General features: G+C 39.8%; 1 protein-coding gene across 1 annotated transcript in view; it reads left to right on the plus strand.

The window, feature by feature from the left end:
- The first annotated feature begins 705 nt into the window (after positions 1-705).
- GPATCH8 (G-patch domain containing 8) overlaps positions 706-24,444 on the plus strand; it is a 44,132-nt gene continuing 20,393 nt past the window's right edge. The window contains exons 1-6 of the mRNA XM_085318924.1: positions 706-737; positions 2,251-2,323; positions 2,850-2,924; positions 11,143-11,215; positions 23,544-23,611; positions 24,087-24,173. Of these exons, the coding sequence (XP_085175050.1) occupies positions 706-737; positions 2,251-2,323; positions 2,850-2,924; positions 11,143-11,215; positions 23,544-23,611; positions 24,087-24,173 (408 nt within the window). The remainder of the gene's footprint in view (positions 738-2,250; positions 2,324-2,849; positions 2,925-11,142; positions 11,216-23,543; positions 23,612-24,086; positions 24,174-24,444) is intronic.

Genomic DNA, 24,444 nt, shown 5'->3' on the forward strand with positions numbered 1-24,444 from the left:
GGCTGCAAGTGATGTATAGGCTGGCAGTTAGGGCRCATGTATCAAAGCACGTACTCTTGGCAGCAGTTTTTTTGTCAAGATGCTCTGTTGCACATTTGCATCACTGGATATGGACTCTCCTTCCAGAGAATATTTGGAGCCTGATGTCTGGCTTGTAAAATTCCAGCAGGCAGTCCATAAGAGTTACAGCTTGCTCGTTTTCATGCTGGCTTTTGTTAAGATTCTTACAYGAGGAAAAAGCGGTGTTGGTAGAAAGGCGGAGAGTGACAACATGCTTCTCTTGGCAGTGGTGCTAGGTGTTCTCAGAGTAACGGCGGGGCTGCGACGCAAATRAAAATTGCTGGGTGTCTGGTGCTCACTGCGCAGCCAGAAAGATTTCGGTGGCAGCTTTGGGCTTTTCTTTTCTTTTTCTTTTTTCTCCTCCCTGAAATGGCCATTCACACAGCTGGTGTTTCCACCAGGAGTTGGAGCAGTTATTTTTGAGGATGCAAATTGCCTTTGACAGCACCAGCAGTTATTCTTGAGGACAGATTGCCACACATTTACTTGCCTGGTTTATGAACCCTGTATGCTTAATGTCTGGGCATAAGCACGGAAAGATTGAATTTTGCCATAGTGGATGCTTGAGGAAAATTGCTTGCGTCTTAGTCTCTATTCCAACTACTGTCATTTGTGCGTATTACAGAGCTTGTGTGGCGTAGGGGCATGGTGGCCTTGGTGGAAGGGATAGTGGAAAGGTTGCGCTGTTCAGAAGTTACCAATTTAGAAGTGTATGATACTTGAGAGAACTAGAGAAATTATTTTTTAATTGCAGTATATAACTTGTGTTTGAAACTTCACATGAGCAGTATTTGGCTTGTAAGTATATCTTTTTTTTTATTTGGAGAGTACATATCTTATTGAAAATCATATGCTTGATTTGCAAGACAAAGTATTTTTTTCAATATGATTTGAATGATGATAAATTATAACTATTTCTAAAACAAGGGAGCATTTGATGTGCAGAGCATGGTTATTCCTGGCTGAATTACAGTACACCATATTGGGTCCCATCCTGTTCAATTTATTCATCAATGACCTGGATGAGGGGGCAGAGTGCCTCCTCAGCAAGTTTGCTGCTGATACCAAGCTGGGAGGAGTGGCTGACACCTGAGGGCTGTGCTGCCATTCAGAGAGACCTGGGCAGGCTGGAGAGCTGRGYGGAGAGGAACCTCCTGAGGTTCAACAAGGGCAAGTGCAGAGTCCTGCACCTAGGAAGAAATAATCCCATGCACCAGTCCAAGCTGGGGGCTGACCTGCTGGAGAGCAGCTCTGCAGAGAAGGGGCTAGGAGTGCTGGTGGATGACAAGTTGACCTCAAGCCTGCAATGTGCCCTTGTCGCCAAGAAGGCCAACGGTATCCTGGGGTGCATTAGGAAGAATGTTGCCAGCAGGTCGAGGGAGATGATCCTGGTGCTCTACTCAGCCCTGGTGAGGCTTCATCTCGAGTACTGTGTCCAGTTGTGGGCTCCCCAGTACAAGAGAGACACGGAGTTACTGGAGAGAGTCCAGCGTAGGGCTACAAAGATGATCAGAGGGCTGGAGCATCTGCCCTGTGAGGAACGGCTGTGAGAGCTGGGCCTGTTTAGCCTGGAGAAGAGAAGACTGAGGGGGGGGATCTTATCAATGTGTACAAGTACCTGAAGGGAGGGTGTCGAGGGGACGGGAACAAACTCTTTTCAGTTGTCCCATGTGACAGGACAAGAAATTGAACCTCAGAAGTTCTGCCTGAATGTGAGGGGGAATTTCTTCACTGTGAGAGTGACAGAGCACTGGAAGAGATTGCCCAGAGAGGTTGTGGAGTTTCCTTCTCTGGAGATATTCAAAGCCRGCCTGGATGCAACCCGCTCTAYTATGTTCTAGGTGACTGCGCTGAGCAGGGGTTGGACTAGATGATCTCCAGAGGTCCCTTCYGATCTTACTGATTCTATGATTCTATTCTATGATAATAGCAATCCTGCTTTGTTTCCCAGTGGGATTGAGATTAATATGTAGCATGTTATATGTGGCCAGTCTCTAGGATCACAGAAGTTTTGTGGGGTTGCTGCTGGAGTGTAAGGAAGCTATGGTTCTGTATATGGTTCTGTATATGGTTTGCTGTGTGAATATCTTCATACTTTAGTGTACTTAACTGTGCCTCTCTTGGTCCTTCTGTCTTTCCTCTGCCTTGTTTTTTGTGTTTAGTGGATCAGTTCCACTGTTTCCTCTGCAGCTGTATAAATCCAAGGAAAGGAGCGCGCCAGACCACAGACAAGTGCTGTGGGCACAGGGAGAAGTTTCTTTTGGTACCGTTGCGGGCTTTTGTTGACATAAGGTGTGTGAAATTACATGTATGCCTCAAGCAATTTGGGGCATACATGTAATCCTTCCTGATGCAAGGAAAGCTCTACTCATTAAAAACAAACAAACAAAAAAAAAAAAACCCCAAACTTCATAGTGGTGGTGGAGTCAGTTCCTTCTGATTTTTGCCCTGTGTGGTTTTGACCCCTACTGGTGATTATTTAGTGTTTTCATAGACTCTTCTTTTTTTAAAAGGGTCATCCTGAGTGTTTGCTGTTTTACTGATTTGGTTTGTGATGATTGTTGGATTAGCCTAGTTGGGTTTCAGAATTATTTTTTTGTTCTTTTTACTGAACTGAGTCTGCATTTAATTAGCTCATTTGTTTTGCTAGCTAAATATATACAAACTTGCACATGTTTACAAGCCTTCTAAATCTTGAAACTTGACTTCTGAAAATGTTTTGTCTGCCATAGCAATAACAGCAGATAATAGAGATAACAGAGATAAAAATAATTTTCCTTCTTTTACAGGGAAATCACTTTGATCAGTATGAAGAAGGGCATTTGGAGATCGAGCAAGCATCTCTAGACAAGCCTATAGAATCGGTAAGATACGTATTTATCATCGTCATCAGTCTGCCAAAAATTAGGCCGTGATCGGATGGTACTTGATGTGAATGCAGTCAATTGTTAGGAATGGGCACCTTTTTGAAAAAGGTGCAACAGGATTAATTTTTTTTGTAGTGTAACTGCATGCCCTACTTTAATGTTAAGTAGGCTGGGGACTTGCTCTTTAAGTAGTTCTAAAATTATAGGTAACTTAAATTTAAGCTTGGTATTTCAGAAATTAATTAAAATACATTCACTTATAGAATCTATTTTAAGTTTTTATACTTTTTGTTTAAGGGTCAGTTTAATTCTTGGAGAACCTARTGGAATAGCATAGTAAAATGTATTTTGATCCTTTTTAGTTTATATTTTTGGATAATTATTGGAGTGTTAAACGTGTTAGAATGGTATCTGGCYGTAGGGACACACTGATGTATTATAGCATCAGTACAGCAGTCCTTCCCCTAGAATTTCAAACTCTGCTGTGAATTTCTTTAGAATACTGTTTTATGTTGAATTTGGCATGGAGAATAAAGCTGTAAGATGAGGAAAATAAGTTTTGTTTAGCTTTATCTTTTTTTTAAGCTTTTTGGAACTTTTTAATTTTTCTCTCTGCAATGCATCTTTTGCTAGTTTTGAGCTTAACTGTTCTGCCTAAACTTCATCTATGAGGTTGGCACTTAGTTTTAGCTTTTCAAAGTTAATATTCATTTGCAGTTTTGATACAATAGCAATAAAACTAGTAGCAAACAGTAAAGGGTCATTTAGTGGTGTTCTGTTTAAGGCTAGATGTTTGTTAAGCTAGTACTTCTTAAATATTTCTTTTCTCTACAGTAATTTAAGTTCTCTGTTAAGTTTCCACACGTTAGTGTGCACTTAGAAGAAACCTAGTTTTAGCAAAAGATCAGTATATATATTTTCATTCATGTGTAGGTTGGTGTTGTGTGTGTTTGTGTGCGTGTTTAGATGTTTACAAAAAATTTACACAACTTGGGGTGTTCGACATTTTTCTTCCGCAGCAGTTGGCCCATATTAGCTAAGCAGCCATGATCTGGTTTGTATTGCACGGTCTGCCTTTTTTAATTTCTTCTCTAGGGTTTCCTTTCCCCCTTCTTATTTCTGTTCTTCTGGTCCAGTGAACACTGCATATAGTACCTACTGTCTTAATGTGCTGGCATGATGCTAGATTTAGGCATGGCAGTAATTGATGACGCATGAGATAATGCTGCAGAGATGGGAATTTGTATTCGATGTTCTTCTGAATACTTCAATTTTACATTGTCATATGGAGTTYTTAATTAAAAAGGCCAAGCCTGTTTCCTTATGTAAATACAATGAGAAATACTTGTTGGTATCCTATTCTGTGCCATGTTGGAAATCAGCATTTACAAAGTAATTCAAATACTACCTACAGACTAGACTGTATATTTGATTTCTGAACGGCTTTTCCAAAACAGAGGAATAGAAGTGGTTGCAGATGAGAGTGTTACTTTAGAAGACTGAATGTTTTTGGTATTTTGAAGGAAGTGATGCATACAGTATTACATAAATTGTAGAAGAATATGTTGGACCCGAAAAAGGGAATGCAGACTCCCAGAGCTGCTTGGATTATCTGCAAATATATTGTTGTGATTTGATTAATGTTGAGCTGCAGCAGAAATTATAAATTAAATTACAGTTTTAATATTTTATTCATACACGTATCATAATCCAAATATAATGACATTATTATTTTTTACAACTTTATTGTAAGCTTTAATATGAAAATGTACAGTTCAGCCTTGAGGTTAGAGCTTGAAAATCATTTGATGGAGAGAATAAGAGAATGCCTTAGCTCTTTGGGAGGAAAAAGAGCTAATATCTCAAGTTGTTCTTGGTTTACAACCTGTTTTTTTTTTTTCACTTTTACTTTGCTTCTAATAACAGAAACAAGCATTTGAGATATGAAACTGCTAGCCTGTGACATTGAACTCTTGGAAAGAGTCACAGAACTGATTATATGTGGTTTTTTACATTATCAAATCAACTGTGCTGTGTGTTGGAGCACACTTGAATTGGCTGTTCATGTTAGTCCCAGAATTTAAAAGCTGTGGAATGCAGCACAGTGATCCTCTTGGACTCCTCTCATGAACAAGCCTGATTTCAGAAAAGACGGTTGCAAACGGACCGCTCAGCTTTAGCATTAATTTTCACGTTTCTTCATTAAGTACATAGTTGACTTTTGAAAGAAAATCAGCACTTGGGAAGCAGAAATAACTTGTCACATTTCCTGACGCTAGTGATAATGACTTTGTTYCCATGCTATTAATGAATTATGCATTATTTTTTAAATGGCAAATTATGAACTTAGAAAAGAGTGGCCTTTTTGTCAGATTGGTGTACCTCTCCTGCAAGATTTCTCTTATGCTCTGTAGCATGGTGTTCATGCTGTTTTTTCTGGCTTTAATACCTTTTATGTTGTTGGCCTATCCAGAAATGAATAATGTCCTTGAACCAAAGTTAAGAGGGAAGGAGTAGGGACAAATACAGAATTTGCAAATATCACATGTTAATATTTGCAATATTAACGTTTACACGCAAGTTGTTTTATAATCCTTATTCAGTTCTCTGTTAGCAACTCAACTGACCTTTAAAAAGGAATCGGCGCATAGTAATGAGTAAGAGCCTGGTTTTCACATAATGGAAACAGTTCAGATGACAAATGTCTTTTTCTGTAGGAAAGGAAGGAAGGTTGTTTTTAACAATAGCAGATCAAAGCACTTTCCAGTTAAAGTTTACAGTTTGGTTATTCTACAGACTCAAGAGTGGATTAAGTATATTCTCATACGTGTGTTTCTTGCAGCTTTTCGCATCTTTTGAGTAATCTGAAAGCTCTCTTAAAAGCTAAAGGTAGCTGTTATTTGGAAATCCCAAAGGGCAAAGGGTTTCACTTGGAAGTATACATGTGACAATCACTGCTGAAGTTAGATCCATCTCTGCAGCATTATCTGTTGAGAGGTGCTGACTGTACTGCTACAGCATGCAACTCAAAGGTGGCTGGAAAAATAGGGTTGGGAGTCTACAGATCATTACAATGTTGAAATGTGTCCTCAATTAGCATACTAGTACTCTGTGTCTGTGGAAATCCTGCTTTGTATAGCTTGTTTAGGCTAAAGACGTCTGGATTGAAACATGCGACTATAACCAAAGTACATTTATGGAAAACAGGACTACATGAGCTAGTAGATGTATGTACCCTAAATGAGAAGCCAGCTATTTTTCATTACTAAACTGAAGAAAAGWTTTTTATATCAATGCACTCATAGCTGCAAATACTGTTTTTTTTAATTATGATTTCTTTTTTTTCCCCACCCACAAGTAACATTTTTTTTTTTGTTCTGGTTYGAAAGATGTTGCGCTCATACTGGCTGAAGTCAGAACTACTGGTGTTTTATGTCCTTGAAAATCAGAGCAATTTTTTTTTTTTTTTAGTTGAAGAAGCTGCATGTGTTTTCTGAAGTATTTTAAGTGCACTGAGTTCAGGTATTTGTATGGAAAGTTACAAAGTATTGCAGCTTCAATCGAATCCAGATTTGCATCACATTATTTATTTCTACTGCTTTACTGAATCTCGTTGCTGTGAATTTATGGTTTTCTTTGTCCCAGCAGTACAACTCAAGTAGGAGATAGTGATATACCCTTAGAGCCTACGGAAGAAAACAGCCCCTCTTCCCCTGCAGACAATATGCATAGTGTCAGRGAGTCAAACCAAGCTGTCATCGTTGCAGGTTGGAGGCGAGACTGCGAAACATCCACTTATTCTGAAGCTTGTTAGTTTGTCCTTGTCATAACTAACAAATGTCCTTTTTTCCCCTCTCTCTAATTCTGTTCAGTTACATAAGAAGGTCCTTTAACTTCACAAGGGTTCAGACTTCAGTTGCTAGTTGCTTGAAGATCGCAGGCTATTGTAGACTTATGTATGAGCTGAAGTTGGGTTTTGTCGCACTGTATATCTGTACAGATCTGTGGACTCCACCAGTTCCAAAGTGTAATTTGATAAGGCTGCTGATTTGACATTTAGCAGTAGCCATATGTGGACAGCGCTATAAATAATGTGCTTCTTGAAGCTGAATGGTGTAGCATTACTATTTGGCTTTTCTCTCTAGTCTTCATTGTGTCATCTGTAGTGAGCTATAGGTTTTGTTTTGGGAATCTTTTCAACCTCTCGTTTGCATGGGTTCACCCAGTAGCATCCAATCCTTGCTTATAGATTCCTCAATACACAGTCAGCACAGCTTACAATCCACTCAAGAGACGTATGGTTTTTTGCCTATGCTGAAAGATTAACAAGCGAATGCAGTATGTGGGGTGGCATGGGGATCTTGTGGAAAAACAGTATTAGGCAAAACTTGTTCCGGCTTATTTGTAATGCAGCTCAATCCACCCATTGAAATCCTTGTGGATTATATTCCACATGCATCATCAAAAGTTTGAGGTTTTTGTACGCATCTTTCCATTGTGTTCATCTTTTTTTCTTTTTTTTCTTTCCTTTTTTTTTTTTCCTATTGCCAGGAACTTTGTCAGAAATTTAGCAGGGCATAAGACTGGCGACTGGGGAAGCCGACTCCAGCTATTTGGACCAGGTCACTTTGGATAAGATTTTCAAAGATAATTTAGCCAACTCCCATGAAAATTTTACTCTTTTACAAAGTTACCCTTCATCTGCAATCTCAAATTCCCCACCTGAAATTGTTGAATAGAAGCAGTCATTTCTATTATCAAGTGGTGAGATTAATGCAGAGAAGTGTAACTTATTTCATCAAGAGCCTGTCAAGCTTCTCTGTTTTACAACCGTGTGCTCCCCAATCTGTTTTTTAGTATCGTGTCCATAGCTGGTTGYACGAGACAGCACTGCTGTGGTGTGTGTGTAACTGGCTGCTTCTGCTAAATAATTTTGACTGCAAGTGTGAGCTGCCTCGCTCACTCAGCCCTTTTTTGAGAGGCTTATCTTGGCCGCCTCAATAATTGTGGTTGTAACTCAAGGAGCTCTAAATGATAGCATGAGAAAATTGGGAGAGCAATGTCTTTTCTTCTCTGAGAAATGGATGATTTCCTGCTCGGGCTGTTGGTGTTTTTGTAAATCACTGCAACTCTTCTGTAGGAAAATCATTACAATGTGAGGGTAACTTAATCAAAAAGAATGATAGTTCTTGATGTCAGCAGAAATATTGGTGTAAAGAGGGAGATTCCCCCCCCCCCCTTGTGAAAGAAGAGTCTACAGTTCTGGGGAACTTTCACTTGAGGGGTGAGAGGGGAAAGTAATTAAGAAAAAAGCTACCAGCTGCTGCAACACTTGCTGTGCTCTGTCAAGCTTTGGTCCTAATATCTCCAGTTACTTGACATGCCACCAGGGTTTTGTGGCTTTGCAGAACAGTTCTCACATGTGAACCTAGCAATTCTGGCCTTACCTAATTCAATTTTTAGGGGTAGCATTTAAGCTAAAGAGTGTTCTTGCCAATCTTCCTGTGTGAGATGTCTGCAATAATGATCTGAAATGGAGAAAAAAGGTAGAACGTGGCTAGAAATCCTTATGAGTAGAGTGATGGCTAGGTCCCATCTAGAGTATTACTGTTAAACTCTTAGAGCTGTTCTCCCTATTAATGGAAACAGAAGATACTTCGTTTCAATCTAGTATTTTGTTTAATTAGGAAGTAGTTTCACTGCTTAAGAGAACAAATGGAAGAGATGGTGGGGGGAAACACCCCCTTCCTGGGAACTGAGACGTGATATTTAGGCGTATTTCTAATTTATGTTAAACAACTTGCGACCATCCTCTTGAGTGGTTTTGTAAAAGTGGTGCTAATGTGTATAATCCCTCTAAATTTTTCTTTTTTTCCCTTTAACATTTGTTTACCCCTTCACTGTGTCAGTCACAACACACCGCTCTTGAATCTCCCAGCTGGTCTTGACTTGTTGAATTTATTTTATGCTTTCACTCTTCTTTAATAAATACATTACTTGCAAGCAGTGAATTGAAAACAAAGCAAAAGAAAAACTACCATTAGTGATTGGACAGTTTCTTACTTTGTGTTACATTTAACTGTTCTTTTGACAGCCCAGTTTTTAAAGCCAGGTTCGTATGGAAATGCTTTCACTCCACTTGCACTGCTTTTGGAAATAGCATACTGCTTCATCTGTCTGTTTATTTTAGTGCATTCATAACACAACACAGTCAGCACAATGTCTCATCTCCACTTAGCAAAAGATTGTAAAGTACTTCTTGTCCTTTTTTGAAAATGCAGCCATTTTTGTCAGCATCAGCTTTTAAAATCTGATTCAATAATCCTTTGTCAGATACAGTTAAAATGCTAATGGTAGAACAATTGATGCATTATCCGCAAAATCTGTGAACTTCAGTCCCGTTTTGCATGAAGGAATATGCAGTTGTTTTGGCCGTTACATAAACGGTCTGCAGCAGATATGTTTGCAGGTAAGTTTTCCTAAGCTTCAAAACTTATAATCTTTTCCATGATGTTTGTGACCGGAATCCATATCTGTTCATTTTCCCTTCGTTGCATATATTGATTTAAGCTTTTATAACCAGATATTTCCTTACTACTTGTTTTATTTTTTTTTCACGTAGCCTTAATTATGTCTTGAGGGAGAGCCAGTAGTGTGGGAAACGTGTACACTGTTGCCTTGAAAAATACAGTGAGAYGAAATGTATCGCTTTACTAGCCTATCAGGAAAAAAGTAAATTCACATGCAATACACTCTTTTGGAGGAAAAATGTATCCATGCAGCCAATATCTTGAGGAAGATTGTCTTTCCAATTGATTCACCAAAGTTCTGCAGACTGTGTGGTCATTTTCTTCGATGTGGAGTGAGTGAAAAAAAACACTGCTATTCTGATTTGTGTTGACTACGTAATTATTTAATTACAAAAACTTGCAACCTTCCTAGCTGTTTTGGTTTTGTTCTATTTTTTTATTTTTTATTTTTTTAAGATTCCATGTACTGCTGAACGTTATGGATTTGCAGCCTCGTATAATTTGGGATATTTTGGTGATATCCTTAGTTGAGTTGTGTAATGACAACAACCAATGAATACGTATCCCCCTTTTTTGCCTTGTGATTAGGTGGTGAGCACGTTTGTAACCGAGAGTCCTTCTCTGAGGAGTTGACAGAATTGTTCTGATCACTGCTAGTAAAATAGTAAATTGATCAATAGGGGATAAGCTTTAAGATGGTTACAAGGGTGCTGCTAGCACTCCTGCTTTTTGTTCTTTGGGGGAAGAGATCTTTCTTAAAACCATGGTGAAGTCTGCTCAAAGCCCTGTTTAGCAGTGTTCAAAAGCTGACACTTAATTGCTGCATCAGTACTTCTCCACTTACCTTATTCTGAAATAGTTTTTTTTTTTCTTTAGGAAGATGAGACATTATGCTTATTGTTTTCCCCTACATGCACTAATGGTTCCTTGCTGTTAACTTATTGCTAGGCCTGTTTCATTCTAACATCTTAGTATTTTTGTTAGTTTACATGTGAAATGCATCACCCAGTCTGTGCTTGAGCTCATTTTATTTAATTGATTTCATTTTTTTTGTTTTTACTAACCTCACTGTTTTTCAGTTTAATATTGGCTGCATGCTAGTTTATATATATATATATTATACATATATAAAAAAATAAAAAAACCCAATCAAGTCTAGCCTGGATTTTGCTATGATTGTGTTTTGGTTTCTAGTGGTGGGGCAGTCTTGCACTTACAACTTACTCAGTATTATAAAAGCCTGACACACAAACAAAATGACTAAACACATTGTAGATTTTCTTTACAAAAAAATCTTAAGTGGTGCTGTCTAGGTGATGGATATGATTGTATAAATAGCTTGATTTTATGCTTTTTACTGTCAATTTTTATTGGTACACTTTATTTTCTCCCACATTGCTTTTTTATTTTTATTTTTATTTTAAACGTGATGCACAAAAGTTGCCCAGCACACCATCAGAAAGTGATCCTCCCTGATACCCTGTCCCCCTGGAAAAATTCTAGCCAGCAATTTTTGACATTTGTCTTTCCCTTTTATYGGGCACATACTGCCTTTTCGGTAGCATTTTTTTGCATGCATATATATGTAGAAAATCTCTTGCTCATCACATGTTTAAATGTCAGTGGGAAGGGAAGAATATATTATTGGAATATTTTTGGTTTGTTTTCTCTGTTCTGTCTGTCAGGATAATATTGGACACCGCTTACTCCAGAAACATGGGTGGAAGCTGGGCCAGGGATTGGGAAAGTCACTGCAGGGTAAGTTCAGTAGCTTATGTCTGAAACATTCCACACCAGCTTCAATCTTTAATAAAATTATTTCTGCTTTTTGTTTCTAGATTAGATTTTCTTTCCATTATTAATATATCCAAACAAATGCACTGTTGAGTTTCATGTTTAGCAATTTGCAAGTGGAAGCTGCTGCCTCACTTATTGGTACAGGTTAGCCGATGCTCTGTGTGTGTTGTGTATGTGTAAGAATCACAGTGTTTGGCCTTTCTGGAGGGAGGCAAATTAACTGCCTAGTTACTAACAGGTAGTTGTGCAGCTTCTAAAACTACAGTGATGTTCTGCTGGCTGGATGCTTTGATATTAAAAAATTAAAAATACAAACTAGTTGTAATGATCTGTGTGCACATTTCACAGTGGTGTCAGAAGCCATTAGAAGGCGAGTAAAAGGGCCCACTGAAGACTGAAAGTGGTGGCAGAGGTTCATGTGGATGGAAGAGGCTCATTTCTAGCTTCTCCAGAGGGCTTTCAAGGGTTTGACTTATTTCGGTTACTCAGCTGTCTATTTGCTATGGATTTAGCGTATCTCCTTGAGACTCTGTAGTGCTAGTTGAACCGATGCACTTAGAATTCATTCTGTCTTGAGTCTAAATTCTTCCTGTGATACTAGAGATGCCTGATTTACATTGAGCAAATAATGCCTCTTTCATGTGGGTGGCAGTGGGGTCGACTTTAGCTATTCACCTGGCCAGTGGTACCTGTTCTGCAGAGGTCCTTGCTAGGGCAAAGGCAAACAACCATGTGATCTTGAGGAAAAACTCAAGGTAGTCCTTCGTATTAGCTATTCCTTATTAGCTGCCTTTGTGTACAGTCTCTGCCTGTGATACTTAAGCAGTAAGTTACTCAGTATTTGCTGCAGGCACGTGACCATGTGCTTGGACGTTCTCTGGAGGGACCTCATGAAGTGCTTGGAATTGAAATGCACCCTGACGTCCTCAGAGTGACTTACTCGTGTTCCCATACCCTTAGTCTGAAGACCTGGGAGCTTGTAATTGGACTTCCATGCCCCTACAGTGACCCCATTAGAGAGATGAGTATTTCTTTGCTGTGGAGGACTGTTGGAGAGGTAATGAGTTCTTTGAACTCTGGAAATGCATATTAATCTCTTGAACTAAGGCACTCTAACTTTGCAGGCAGGACTGCTTGGCGGTTAAAATGCTTCTTGCTTCCTCTAACATAGTTTCCATTTAAATTCTCTTGTTAATGCATGGCGTTCCTAAAGTCCTCTTGTGCTCCATGCTGGTGTCAGAGCTCAGGAAATGGTTGTAGTTGTCACCTCTTGGGCTTCTGCTTTGGAATGGCATTCACTGGATGTGTAATTTGGTCTGTTTTCTCTTTTGGGTGCCCCATGTTGCTCTGTGCATCACAAATGTGGAAACATGGAGACTTGGAAGAAGCTAAAGCCCTCTTGCAACCCCAGCCGAAGTGAAGACTGTAGCCCTTAGGGGCACTATGCAGTGTGGTATTCCAGGCACTTATGTAACAGAATAAACYGCAGATGACTGTACAGAGTCTTGAATTTGGGGCAGAGAGGATGGTGTCATTGTGTCCTGAGGACTAGGGAACCAACGCTCCCCACAGGGTTGTTCAAGCACTTGTATTTTTCTGTGTGTCCAGATTTGATTTTTTTTTTTCCTTTCCCCCCATTGTGCATTTCAAACTACTGAGTCTGTACTGTATCTTTTATTCATGTATTTTTGAAGCTCTGATGATTTAAACTGACCTGAAGCTACAGACAAATTGTGGGCATGAGCTGTGAGGGTCTTCCTATGACTCTTGTGTTAATAGAGATGCAGGAATAAAAATAGCCTGTCTAGTTTAACTCTAGATGCTTAAACTTTCCTAATGCAGAATTTGCAGAGTATGTGAAAATTGTCTAGCACCTTTTATCTTCCAAAAGGAGAGCACTGTGCTGCCTGGTAGGTAAACAGCCTCTGTCAGAGAAGGTGAGGAGGAAGAAGGAAGGAGAAGGATATGGGGAGGTGCTGCTGGTCCAGTTCTGCTTGACAAGTAAGATGTCAAGGGCACTCCCTGGTAGTCATGAGCCTATGTGTGTTGCGTGTGGCATTGAGGATGATYATTTTGGGAGCGTCTCATTCCTTGTCCAGTGACCTTTTTACGTGAATCTGAGATCATCCCAAGATCTAAATATAAACTGCCAGGAAGGAAACATTCACATCTAATCTCAATCTTACTTGAGCTATTTGGAGAGTAGAGTCACTTGGGCATTGAGAATGGAAGAAAAGAACAAAGCAAAAAGTTCTTCCCCTTTTCCATGCTCCCCTCTTCTGCAAAGGGGTCCAAGATGGCTTTCTAAAGAGACTTCAGAATAGAAAATGCCTAATGTCTGTGGTGTTRACTGCTTGCTTAGCCCCGTGGGCTAAAATCTTTAACTTAGCCTATGGTTAAGTGACATAGCAGAAGTAGGGCCACTTCAAGTAATCTTTTGCTGTGGATGTGTTATCTTACCTCCTGTGTTTGGCTACAAGAAGGCCTTTGAAGCAAACGAAATCTGGTTTACATATATTGAWCTGAGATTCCGTTGAGCKTTTTTTCATGTAGTTGRCTTTGATTAAATACAAATTTGGTCRGTTCAGTGTGCTTTTTCATTGTTATGTAGCTTTGAACTCTGGCTGTTCATCTAGGGTGGGGCTCCCTCTCTAGTTTCAGTGAATGTAAGTTATGCTACATTGTATTTGCCAGTCATAAATACTCTTTTTTTTAAGTAATGCCATTATGCTGTTCAACCATGCCATATGACTACTGTGGAAATGGCTTCCTTTACGTTAACTAGCTGCTGCGGATATAATCYGGCAGTGAGGGTGTTTTATCATTTCTCTGGATGGTTGCTGGAATCTGCTAAAATTCACACTTGCCAATTGCTAGTGGTAAAACTTGCTGTTGTTGCAACACGATGATACCCAGCTGATTAGCTCAATCTCTGCAAAGTTTCAGAAGCAGAACAGAATTGCACCACAAGGCAGTGGCCCTGTTAACCATCTCAGCAGGTGTCTTTGTAATGCTGGCACAAAAGCAGAATCGCTTGGATGAGAGAGCAACTAATCCAAGTCCTTACTGAAGTAGCTGTCATAGGAGAAGCTGTATTCTAACTGTAACATGTTTGCATGTTTTGTTTTTTTATTTTAGATATGTATTGAGTGGACTATTAGGCATTGGTAGTGCTGCCATCTCTGACCATGAAACTCCTAGAATATTGGCTCAGATAAGCTCATAATGAATTCAGCAGAGTCATTCCTCTGCTCATCTCTTTTGCTTTTTCCCATTTTTTCCCCCCACAAGCAACTTGTAACATCTTTGGAAATGCATATTTTAATTTGCTAACGGCCAGGGAATGTGAAAAAGCAGAACAGGTTTGCCAGCTGACTGGAATCACCCTTCATCTCAAAAGTAYGGTTTTGTGAATCACTTCTTTATAAAGATTACACAATGGCTCTGTTTTAACAAGCAAGAAAATGGTAATTGTAGACTATATCCCTTTTTTGGGGTGGGAGGGTGGGGGACAAGTGTAATTGATAATCTAGAACTCTATGATCTAGTGAAAAAAAAGATTAGCATAAAATGTGGGTGGAATATGCTAAAAGCATTGTCTGACCTTCATGAGTCCTGTGTTAAAAGAGATCAAGAACTGAGAATAAACCAGAAGTTAGGCAAGGCTCAGAAGGGGAACCAGAGGGCTGAGTAAAATCCTGAATTCAAATATTCTAATGCTTTGTCTTAAAATAGATAGTTCAGACTAAGTTACAGTATTGTAAGAAGCATTGAAAGATTGACATGCAGAAGTAGTAAAATGTTAATCATACTTTTGAAAATATTTTTTGTAAGCTTCTGTTCACATTTACCCAAGGGCTCCAATTTGTCCACAAGTCTTACCAAAAAACAGCCATTTTGTGCTAAAAACTTGTGTTTTCTCTCTTGATCCTTGCATGTTTAATTTGAGATAGTAATATTCTAGGGAGTATAACTGCAAGCAGAAAATTAGAAGCTTTAACTTAACTGGGTACAGGAAAATTAAACAGAATAGATGAAATCTATCTTTGAGCAAGAGAGAGGCTATTCRGGAGTTTATTTGAATGCATTCAGATAGAGAGGACAAAATTTAGGGCACATTATGAAATGACCTGGCATTTCAAAGTGGCTGAGACTTTAAATTGTCTCTCTTGAATCAGTCATGCAACTCATTTGACGAGTCACGTACAAAGAATTAGATGGCTATCGAGGGGATGAAGTCAGGACTATAGAGTGGTGCAGGATATCTGATAAAAGTAGCCTAGTAGCTAGGASCTAGTAGACAGACTTTAAAGGATATTTAATAGCCCTGTTTCTGATATTAGCAAGTCATTGGCCACAGTCATTCTCCTGTTCTGGTTATCCTGCYGTTTGCTCTGTTGTAGCAGGGACTGTGAAATGAAAGAGGGTGGGGAGCTCTGAAGAAACAGATTGCTGAAAATAGAGGTCTGAAAAGTGCGGATTGATCYGTTAGCATGCTTCATCATGTTAACTTATTTTTGTCTCAGCATTAGTTACTCTTAAGTATTTATGTTGTCAAATCAAATAACTTGGATACTATAGGGTTGTTGATGTAGAATTGCAAGGGGGTCTTGAAACCTTACATATGTTTGCTTCTCACTAGTTTTTAGAGGACTAGGGCAGCCCTTTCATCATTTGATAATTGCTGAGATGAAAATGTGATTCAGTGCGAAACTTTAAATTTAAGGGTGGGATGGCAACACTTTGTGGGGTGTTGCTTTAGTACTTGGGTTATGTCACTTTTTCAGATAACAGAAGAAGCAGGTAGCGATGCCTTCAAAGGGGAGATTCCTTCTGGAGAGGTTTGTAGAAGTTGCAGTAACTGTATCTGTGTCTTCTGTCCCCTGATTCCTGATCAGGGCTTATTATCATGGAGTAATAATTTTGTTTTTCCTTGCTTATATTTTTAGCAAACTTTTGGCAACTTGTCAGCGTGAATATTCCAAAAGGCTAGTTGAATCTTCCTGGAGAGCAGCAATGCTAATGTTTTACTGCAGTGGAGCAGGCAGGCTACCTGCAGTCAGAGGCAAGTTTTGTATCTGAGGATGACACGTTGGGTGGGAGCTCTCAGGAGTGCTGTGCAAATCTATGAGCCCTTTCCTTGGGACTTGCTGTCTTCCAACCGGGCTGAAAAAAAGAGACGGGGGGAGGAAAAGCCTTTAACCATGGCCAAGAGAATGGTGTTCCTGTTGATTAAGGTGTGCTGGAAACTCATTGTATAAATTGTACTGGTGACACATARGTGGTAGCAGTAACAAGTGTTTGTAATAGAACTTAATTTTTATTTTTATCCTTTCATGAGCCCACATATTATCCTAAAGTTCTGTTAAACTACCTTGCAAAGTCAGGGGGATCGAATTTGTTAGAAAATGCTAGAATTCAGATCCTTCCTAACTGTGTTTTAGTCTAAAATGAAAACTGTGCCAAGAAGAGAAGTAYAAATGGATTTCTGCTCCATGACTTGCAAATTCTGTGATAAATATAATCATCACTTCCCCCCTCCCTTCATTATATTACTACGATGCAGTTCTTATTTGGCATGTTCTTTACTAAATCTGTTCAGACAAACTGATTTTCCATCTTATTTACTATGTGTAGAGCAAAAGCAAGGAATGTCTAAAGAAACACTAAAAGATGTTCAGTGAAGAGGAAGGGCCTGCAGGTGAGAAAATGATCTTGTGGGTAAGGCAAGAAATACCTGTTTTCTGGCCACCTCTGTGATTGTTTTCAGTTGTGAAATCAAGCTCCGTAAGAGTCACTATTGCAAAATTTTGTCCGGTGGCCTGGCCTGGCACCAGTTCACCAAATGGCTTCAAGCTAATATCTTAATACATTTTTCCATTTGTTTAAATCCTCTGATCTCACATAGGTAAACAGAAGAGATGCTTGTGAGGCCTTGAGAACATAAAACAATATGGAACCTGGAAGAAATGTCACAAGGAAATGAGGAATTTTCTATTTATTTCTGGGCTTTGAAGCTTTGTAATAAAATACAACAAAATATGGAATAGAAAGATAAAAATATTTAACAGTGCCTTTATTCATTAAGAATTTAATAATTTGGCAGTCTTATGACAAAAATAATGTGAACACAGTCTTACCTTCTTATATCTTGATGTGTCCTCATAGGGGATCTGAATTCTGGCATAGGCTAACATTTCTATGCTTGTTTTTGCAACGTAAATTATTGCAATAGTTTTTAATAAAAATAAGCAGTTTTGTGATTAGTGTTTAAAAAAAGGGTAATGTGGCTTTGAATGTCTCCTATCATACAAATCTTCATTACCATGTCAAAATACACAAGACGGCAGGGCTAAAGGAAGGTTTTATTTAATGCCTCAAGTCTGTGTCTCCTTCAAGTGAGCAGTTGTCTCCTTGATCTGTTTCAACTGTGCAGAACCCTTCAAATTATAAGTTTATGGGTTACTAGAATATCAATGAAATCATTAATTTTTCAGTAACGTAAGTTTATTGTGACATAGAGATGTTCTTCTGTTGGCTTAATATCGCGCTTTATTGCCCTTCATGGTGGTATGCTGTCTGAGCAGTTTTATTAAAACTGTGAAGGATGTGTATGTGAGAGGCAAGTAGTCAGGGCTATGCACRAGCTGCCCCAGGTTTGCGGCGCAGTCTGAAATCAGTTGACACTTTTTAGTGCTCCCCCCATGCTGAGGACCAATAATGTTCCTCACTATCGTAGAGATGAAGTAAGGCAGCCTCTTCTATCTTGAGTTTATATTCTAGGTCAACCAAGATTTATGTCCAGGTTATTCTTTAGTACCCATCATTATGTAGGTTGGGAAGCTCAAGATGTTCWGTTGACCTGGACTCTTCTATGTGCCTTCCCCTAAAGAAGTTACGTGAGCTTTGGGGTCGATGAAGCTTGGCTTTTTCTGTGCAGCTCACTCATGGCTTGGATGTCTAAGAAACCTTGAGCTCATGTTTGAAGTTTGTCATGTGATTGCGTATTTGTAACTTGTAACTAAATTTCAGACTTATTTGGAGTCTCTTGATTTGTCTGTGACCCTTTTCAAAAATCTTAGGTTACTTCAGGAGCAAACAAATCTTATTCCTAGAGTAGACCAAGATAAAATGTTGCCCCTCTCTCTCTCTCTCTCTCTCTCTCTCTCTCTCTCTCTCTCTCTCTCTCTCTCTCTCTTTTTTTTTTTTTTTTTGAATTGCTTCTTACAGTGATCAGAATATGGTTGATAATGTAGCTTTGTTCTAATCAGCAAGGAGGACTGCAGCGCATGTCAGGGCTTGCTTACCAGTAAAAATGATTGGATTTCCTCATCCCTTCCAGTTTTATGTTCTGGATAAGCAATTAGAATTTCCTAAGTGACAGCTCTTTGACAAGTTAAAGATRAAATAGACCCAGGAGGAGACTTCCACAATCCTAATCTTTGAAAATGAAACTCGTCTGCAACCAAGAGGACTCTTTACTATTTCAAGTCTTTGTAGAGGTGGTGCAGTTGCTTGGTGGTCACATCCCACATCTGTGGGTTCRTTGCTGTAGGCATTGGTACGTGACTCCAGACCTCAGTTCGCCTTTCACAGCCCGGCGGTGGAGTTTGTGCCAGARGTAACTAAACAAACTGACCGTTAGGAATTGGAGCAAGTCAAAGGATGCAATCCTGAAATTCCCCAGGGCTGCCTTTAGGCAACTTTGTTTCTAATCTCTGCAGTAATACCTCTCCAAGAACAATTAACTTCTCCTGGAAAGTTGTCTCTTATCCGTAGTTTTGTTTTTCACTGTAGTATAATGGCAGCAAGTGAGGAGAATAGCTGTGCTCWGCGTGCTCATGTCCTGTTTACATTCTTGGAAGTTGCTTGTTCCAAGGAGTTCTCTGCAGTTGAGTATAATATGAGTCAGTCCTCTGGGATTGTTTTCCATAAAGCATATACTGGGGAATGAAGATTTTAATAACTGTTGAGATAGAAAAAGATTAAGGCTGTTCTGTTATCTGTGATGCATATATGTTATGGATCTGCATAATATGTGAAAACATATTTCATTGAACAGTGAAGGCGTAATTTGTGGGGTATTTTTTTGTTCAACCAAAGCAGCCTGTTCTTTGTATCTTTTTTTTAAAAGATAGTAATACCTTATTTGTGTTGTAATGCATGGTATTGCTGGAGGGAGGAATTCTTCTGAATCTATAAATCCTTGTTGCTGCTGCTGAAAACCGTTTTCTATTTTAATGGTTTAAAAAAAAATAAAATTTGCACTAGTATTGACAATGCCAACATTTCTAGACTGGCTCAGATGGCAGGGCCACCTGGTGCAGTGTCCTGTTTCAAAGAGCAGAGCATCATCTACCTACTGTGTCCGGACAAGGAGCAAGCACCCTGCAGCTGGCAACTGTGAAATAATCCTCAGAATAGAGCCTGACTRGGTACCTCATACTCTGTTTTAAAGTCCTGAAGCATGAACGTTAATCACTTTTTTCCAAGATTTGYTGAATTATCACACTGCGGACAAAGATACTTTTGCTCATATTTGCTCCTATGCAATATCTTGGCGCAATTATGAAATTCAGAGAAATCTGCCTCCGCTGTGGTTCAGCAAGGTGCTTCCTGCAGTCCGCTTCCTCCCTGCCGCTCACAGATTGCGGAGCAGGCACAGGGCCGTCGCACAGGGCATTGCTGCCCGGCCAGATTAGGGGATAAGCAGTTTTTTCACAAGCTGGCAGAGAGATTCTGCCTTTCCTTTGTAAAGTAGGAGGGGAGAGGGAAGCAAAGCAAATTTTCTGCTCGTTTTGAAATTTCTTTGAAATAAAGAAATGATTGCAAATGTGATTTAAGAAATTGCTTTTTCCAAGATTCAGTTCTCATGTAGGCTGTTGGCTTTTCCCATCCAGCCTGGGGTTCATGCTTTGTCCCTTTTACAGGGATGATCCCCTTATGTGGAAATACTTTAACCCTTTGCGTGGTTTAGGGTGTGTAGCCTGTGTACTGCGAACAGCCTGTGAAGGAAGGATTTTACAGGCTGCTCCAGGAAGGACGTAAAACTTGTAGGGYGTTTTTTGGCCTGTGGAGGAAAGGCATATGGACACAATTTCTGCATAACCTACCTTATGGAGGGGAGAGGGTTAGTTGTCCATGTGGCAGCACTTGCAACTCTCTAGAGTGGGCTGAAATGTTGATTTTTTTTTTTTGCCCTTTTGTGAAAACTCCATTTTTCCCTTGAAAGTATGTTGATGTACCTGAAAAGGGGCAGCAGGAACGCTTAAACTGGGGAGTCTCACAACTTCTGAGAAGCACCTTTAGGTGCTGGTAAAGATCACATTGTAATGCACAGCGGCTTTGGAGTAAGTTTTCTTGAAGTTCTTTAAAAGAAACTTAAATAGCTTAAGTCCCATTTTTCCCCTTTGGCTATTCTCCATCTTTCCCAAGATGCCTGCTTTGCAGTCAACAGGGTTAGAGGTGGCTCTTTGCGAACACATCCTGCATTTCTTTCGGTTCCTGGACGTGAAACAAGGCTCTCCAGGCCCCGAGGGCTCAGAACCGATGACCGCCCGCCCGCTGTTTCTGCCTGGCGGCAGGTTGTGCTCCCCCCGGGCGGCTGGGCAGAGCCCTTGTTTCGCTGGCGGAGATGTCACGGCTGCCGGTGGCTGCGTTACGTGCTCCAAGCGCTCGAACCTGGCACTGGTCGACTGGCTGTCACGCTGGGCAGCCTCTTTGGCCAGCTGCCCTATTATTTCATGCCTAATGAAATAATGGTTAAATTTAAAACAAAGGCATCGCTTTTAGTATTGAATGTTCTTCTCTTTCCGGCAAACATAGCTCATTTTCACCCCAAATATTTGCAATTACCATAAGATCCTGATTTGGTTTGGGGGTATTTTTTCTTGTTGTTTCATTTTGTATTTTTTTTTAAACTGCCTGCCTAAATGTGCCAACGTGCACCTTTTAAATTTGGGTCGCTACCAGGAATTAACCCTCTTCCAACACCTGGCTCATTTCAGGTTGCAAAAGCAGCTCTGAAAACAAACAGCAACTGCTCACAGTCTCCCTGCTCCCTGATTCCACAGGGCAGAGCACGGTGATGGGGTGGAGGGGTGAGGAAGAAGCCTCGTATTATTATTATTATTATTTTTTAAACCCATCCTACCTGCCTACTACAAATGGCCTATTTTCTGCCCCTAATGGTTTCTGCCTAACAAATGGTGTTTCTTTTTTACAGCGTTATGATCCTGGACTTGTTGTGGTGATGGTAAACTTAGCAGTGGTAATTTTTTATTTTCAGACTGAATTACTCCTTTTGTCATCAGTGCACCAATATGTTAGGCTTACTTTCTCTGTTGTAGCCATCATCCTTCTGCTTGGTCTTTCATTTTCCTTTCCTTTCCTTTCTTTATGCACACTTGTCTGATCCTTGTTCATTAAAGGGTATTGCTAAGAAGGGATGTTTCTGTTTGTGTTAGAATTGCCAAAATCAATTGAGACATAAATTTCTAATACTGTCCAAACTTGATTTTTTCCCCAACACGATGGGCACTAGCACTTGCTACTGCATTTTACAAATAGATTCTGAAAACTTTGACTGCCTTAGAAGGCAAAAGAACTGATGCACCGTTTGGATGCAGGGGTTTACCAGGGCAATGAGGCTGCATCAAAAGATCTCGATTGCTGGAGAAACAAAAAACAAACAAACAAAAAGCTTGGGGGGGGGAGAACAAAAATTGTTGGCACTTGCTGCCAATGATTCCATTGGGTTTGCCGCTTAACCAGTAAATCCCTGGCTGAGACGTTATGAAAGTGATATTGCACTTAGGAGGTCATTTTTATAACCTGTCTTTAATTTGGTCCTTTTGCTAAAAATTGCAGTCACTGCTTACTTTATTATACCATTGGGCGTAAGAGAAACATTTTCAAATAGCAAACATTGTTAAAATACCCAAATGAAAGCTTGATTCCAAATATTATTTTGGATCAGCTCAACAAATAAGTTTTGAACTTGGTAAATATGCCTCTCAGTAAATTTCTGGGCATATAAACAAAAATATAAACTATTTAATTAAATGGACTTGTTTCTGAAAGAGAAATAGGTGCCTCTGTTCTCTAGTTCAGAGAGTTAAAAAGACACAAGTCTGAAGCAGGTTTCCTTTGAGGTTTCTGTGGAGTTTGAAATCCATGGATTTTAATTTTTTTGCAGGATTTAGAGAAAGTTAATATATACACAGGTTTTCTGAGGCAGTTTTAAAGACCTTCAGCCTTTTGTGCACGTGGAATGCAATGTAATATTTTTGCCATGATAAAACCCACAGATCTTTTAGCCCAAAGGTATAATATATGTGTATGTGTGTATAACAAAACAGTTGTTTACACCAAACCAAGAGCAATAATAAGGGAAGTAAACATTCTGTTTTTTTACTCAAGGTATGCACCGGATAAGGTAAGTACTTTTTCAGTGGGCTTACATCACAACAAACAGCGCGAGTTGTGATGTAAAATAATAATAATAACAATAAAAAAAGCTGTGGTAGTAAAGTGCTTGTCTGCCCCATTTTGCTTTGTTTGGCTGGTTATGAGTGGATTAAAGATATGTTAAAAAAAAAAAATCTCCAGCATAGTTTGATTAGTTCAAAGTCAATTTTCTTCGCAACTAGTCCTTTTCACAGCTTACAGATAACACGGCAAGTGCTAGCGCATCTCTCCGCAGGAGCCTGGGGAAGCAGATGGGGATTAGCCACGCGTCCTGGAATGGACGGGTGGCTTTTGGAGGAGAGAAGTTTGGCTTACATGCCATTCGACTTGAGTAGTTACCATTTTTCTTGGGAAGGTGCGAAATTTTTGTGGGAGGGAGGCTTCCACATAATTAATTATTAGAGTGGTAGTGCAATAAAATATATTTAATAGGTTTTTTTCTTTTCCCCCTCAGTATCAGGAGATTAGAGGTATATATTGCCTGATGTGGAAGCACTGAGAAGGTTCCCTTCTCAAGTCCTGTTAATGTCCTACACTAGGACTTGTCATGATTGAACATTAACCACCGGTCCATTTTATATAACCAGTTAATGTTCAAAGAATGCTGTTTATCAGCGCTAAAGGTGCATTTAGCTTTAACTGGTTTGGAGTTGAGAAGCAGGTTTGGATGTAAGCTGTGAGAATGGCTTGTGTTTGGTTCACTGTAGCTTTCTGGTCTCTGCACTCCAAGGCAAGATCTCTAACCACCCAAACCCAATGTGTAAAAGTGAGTTGTGGCAGTGGACCGGCCTCTGACCGCCTTCGTGTGTTCCTGTTACAGGTAGGACGGATCCCATCCCTATCGTCGTCAAGTACGATGTCATGGGCATGGGGCGGATGGAGATGGAGGTAAGTAGACTCATCCGCCTTCGGCGCTGCACCCTGCCGTTTATTGCGTGGATCCGCGGAGTTTACAGGGAAGACGTTTAAAAGCAGAAAAGCTTGCGACAAAGATGAAGAAAGCCTAGCTCCTAGAACTACGCGATTAGAAAACATTTCTCTGCAAAATACAGATTCTCTTTACTGCTGGTTACCTAAATTTTGAGGTCTGGATACTATCCTAAATTCCTTGGCTTTGTGAGACTCATTTCCCTAAAGCTAAGGCCGCTGCTGGCAGCGAATGGGCCTGTTGGGAGCCACCAGCTCGGAAGGATTAATGAACTGTTTTATCTGTGGGTTTCACTGTGGGATGGCAAAACAAGGAAAGTGAAGTATGATATGCAGTGATTCTGTTTCAAACCTCACCTTTTAAATTACACATTCTGGCAGTCTCAGTAGCACAAAGTATTTATTGGGCAAACCGCATCTCTTCTTTTCTGAAAAGCTCGACTATGCTGAAGATGCCACTGAGCGGAGGCGTGTACTGGAGGTGGAGAAAGAAGACACTGAGGAGCTGAGGCAGAAGTACAAGGTACTGAAATAGGTGCATTAATATCGAAGTTCTTGTGGGCTGAACAAGAGAGGATTTATCCTGATAGGACAGATGTCTTGTCATTAGGCTGTAGTTAATGGTAGTAGGAATTAACTATTAACTATTGTGTGTGTGTGTGTGTGGTGGGTTTTCTCCCCACCTCTTTTGTTTCCTCCTCTAAGATTACTTAGATTTCAACAAACTGATTATTCACTTCTCTGCATTAACTGTGGTGTTTCTTTAGCTCCTGAAGAGCTGCAAGATAGCAAGG

This window comes from Rhea americana, unplaced genomic scaffold (assembly GCF_003343005.1).
Source record: "Rhea americana isolate MKP2758 unplaced genomic scaffold, rheAme1 scaffold_561, whole genome shotgun sequence".
In the NCBI taxonomy this organism is placed as follows: domain Eukaryota; kingdom Metazoa; phylum Chordata; class Aves; order Rheiformes; family Rheidae; genus Rhea; species Rhea americana.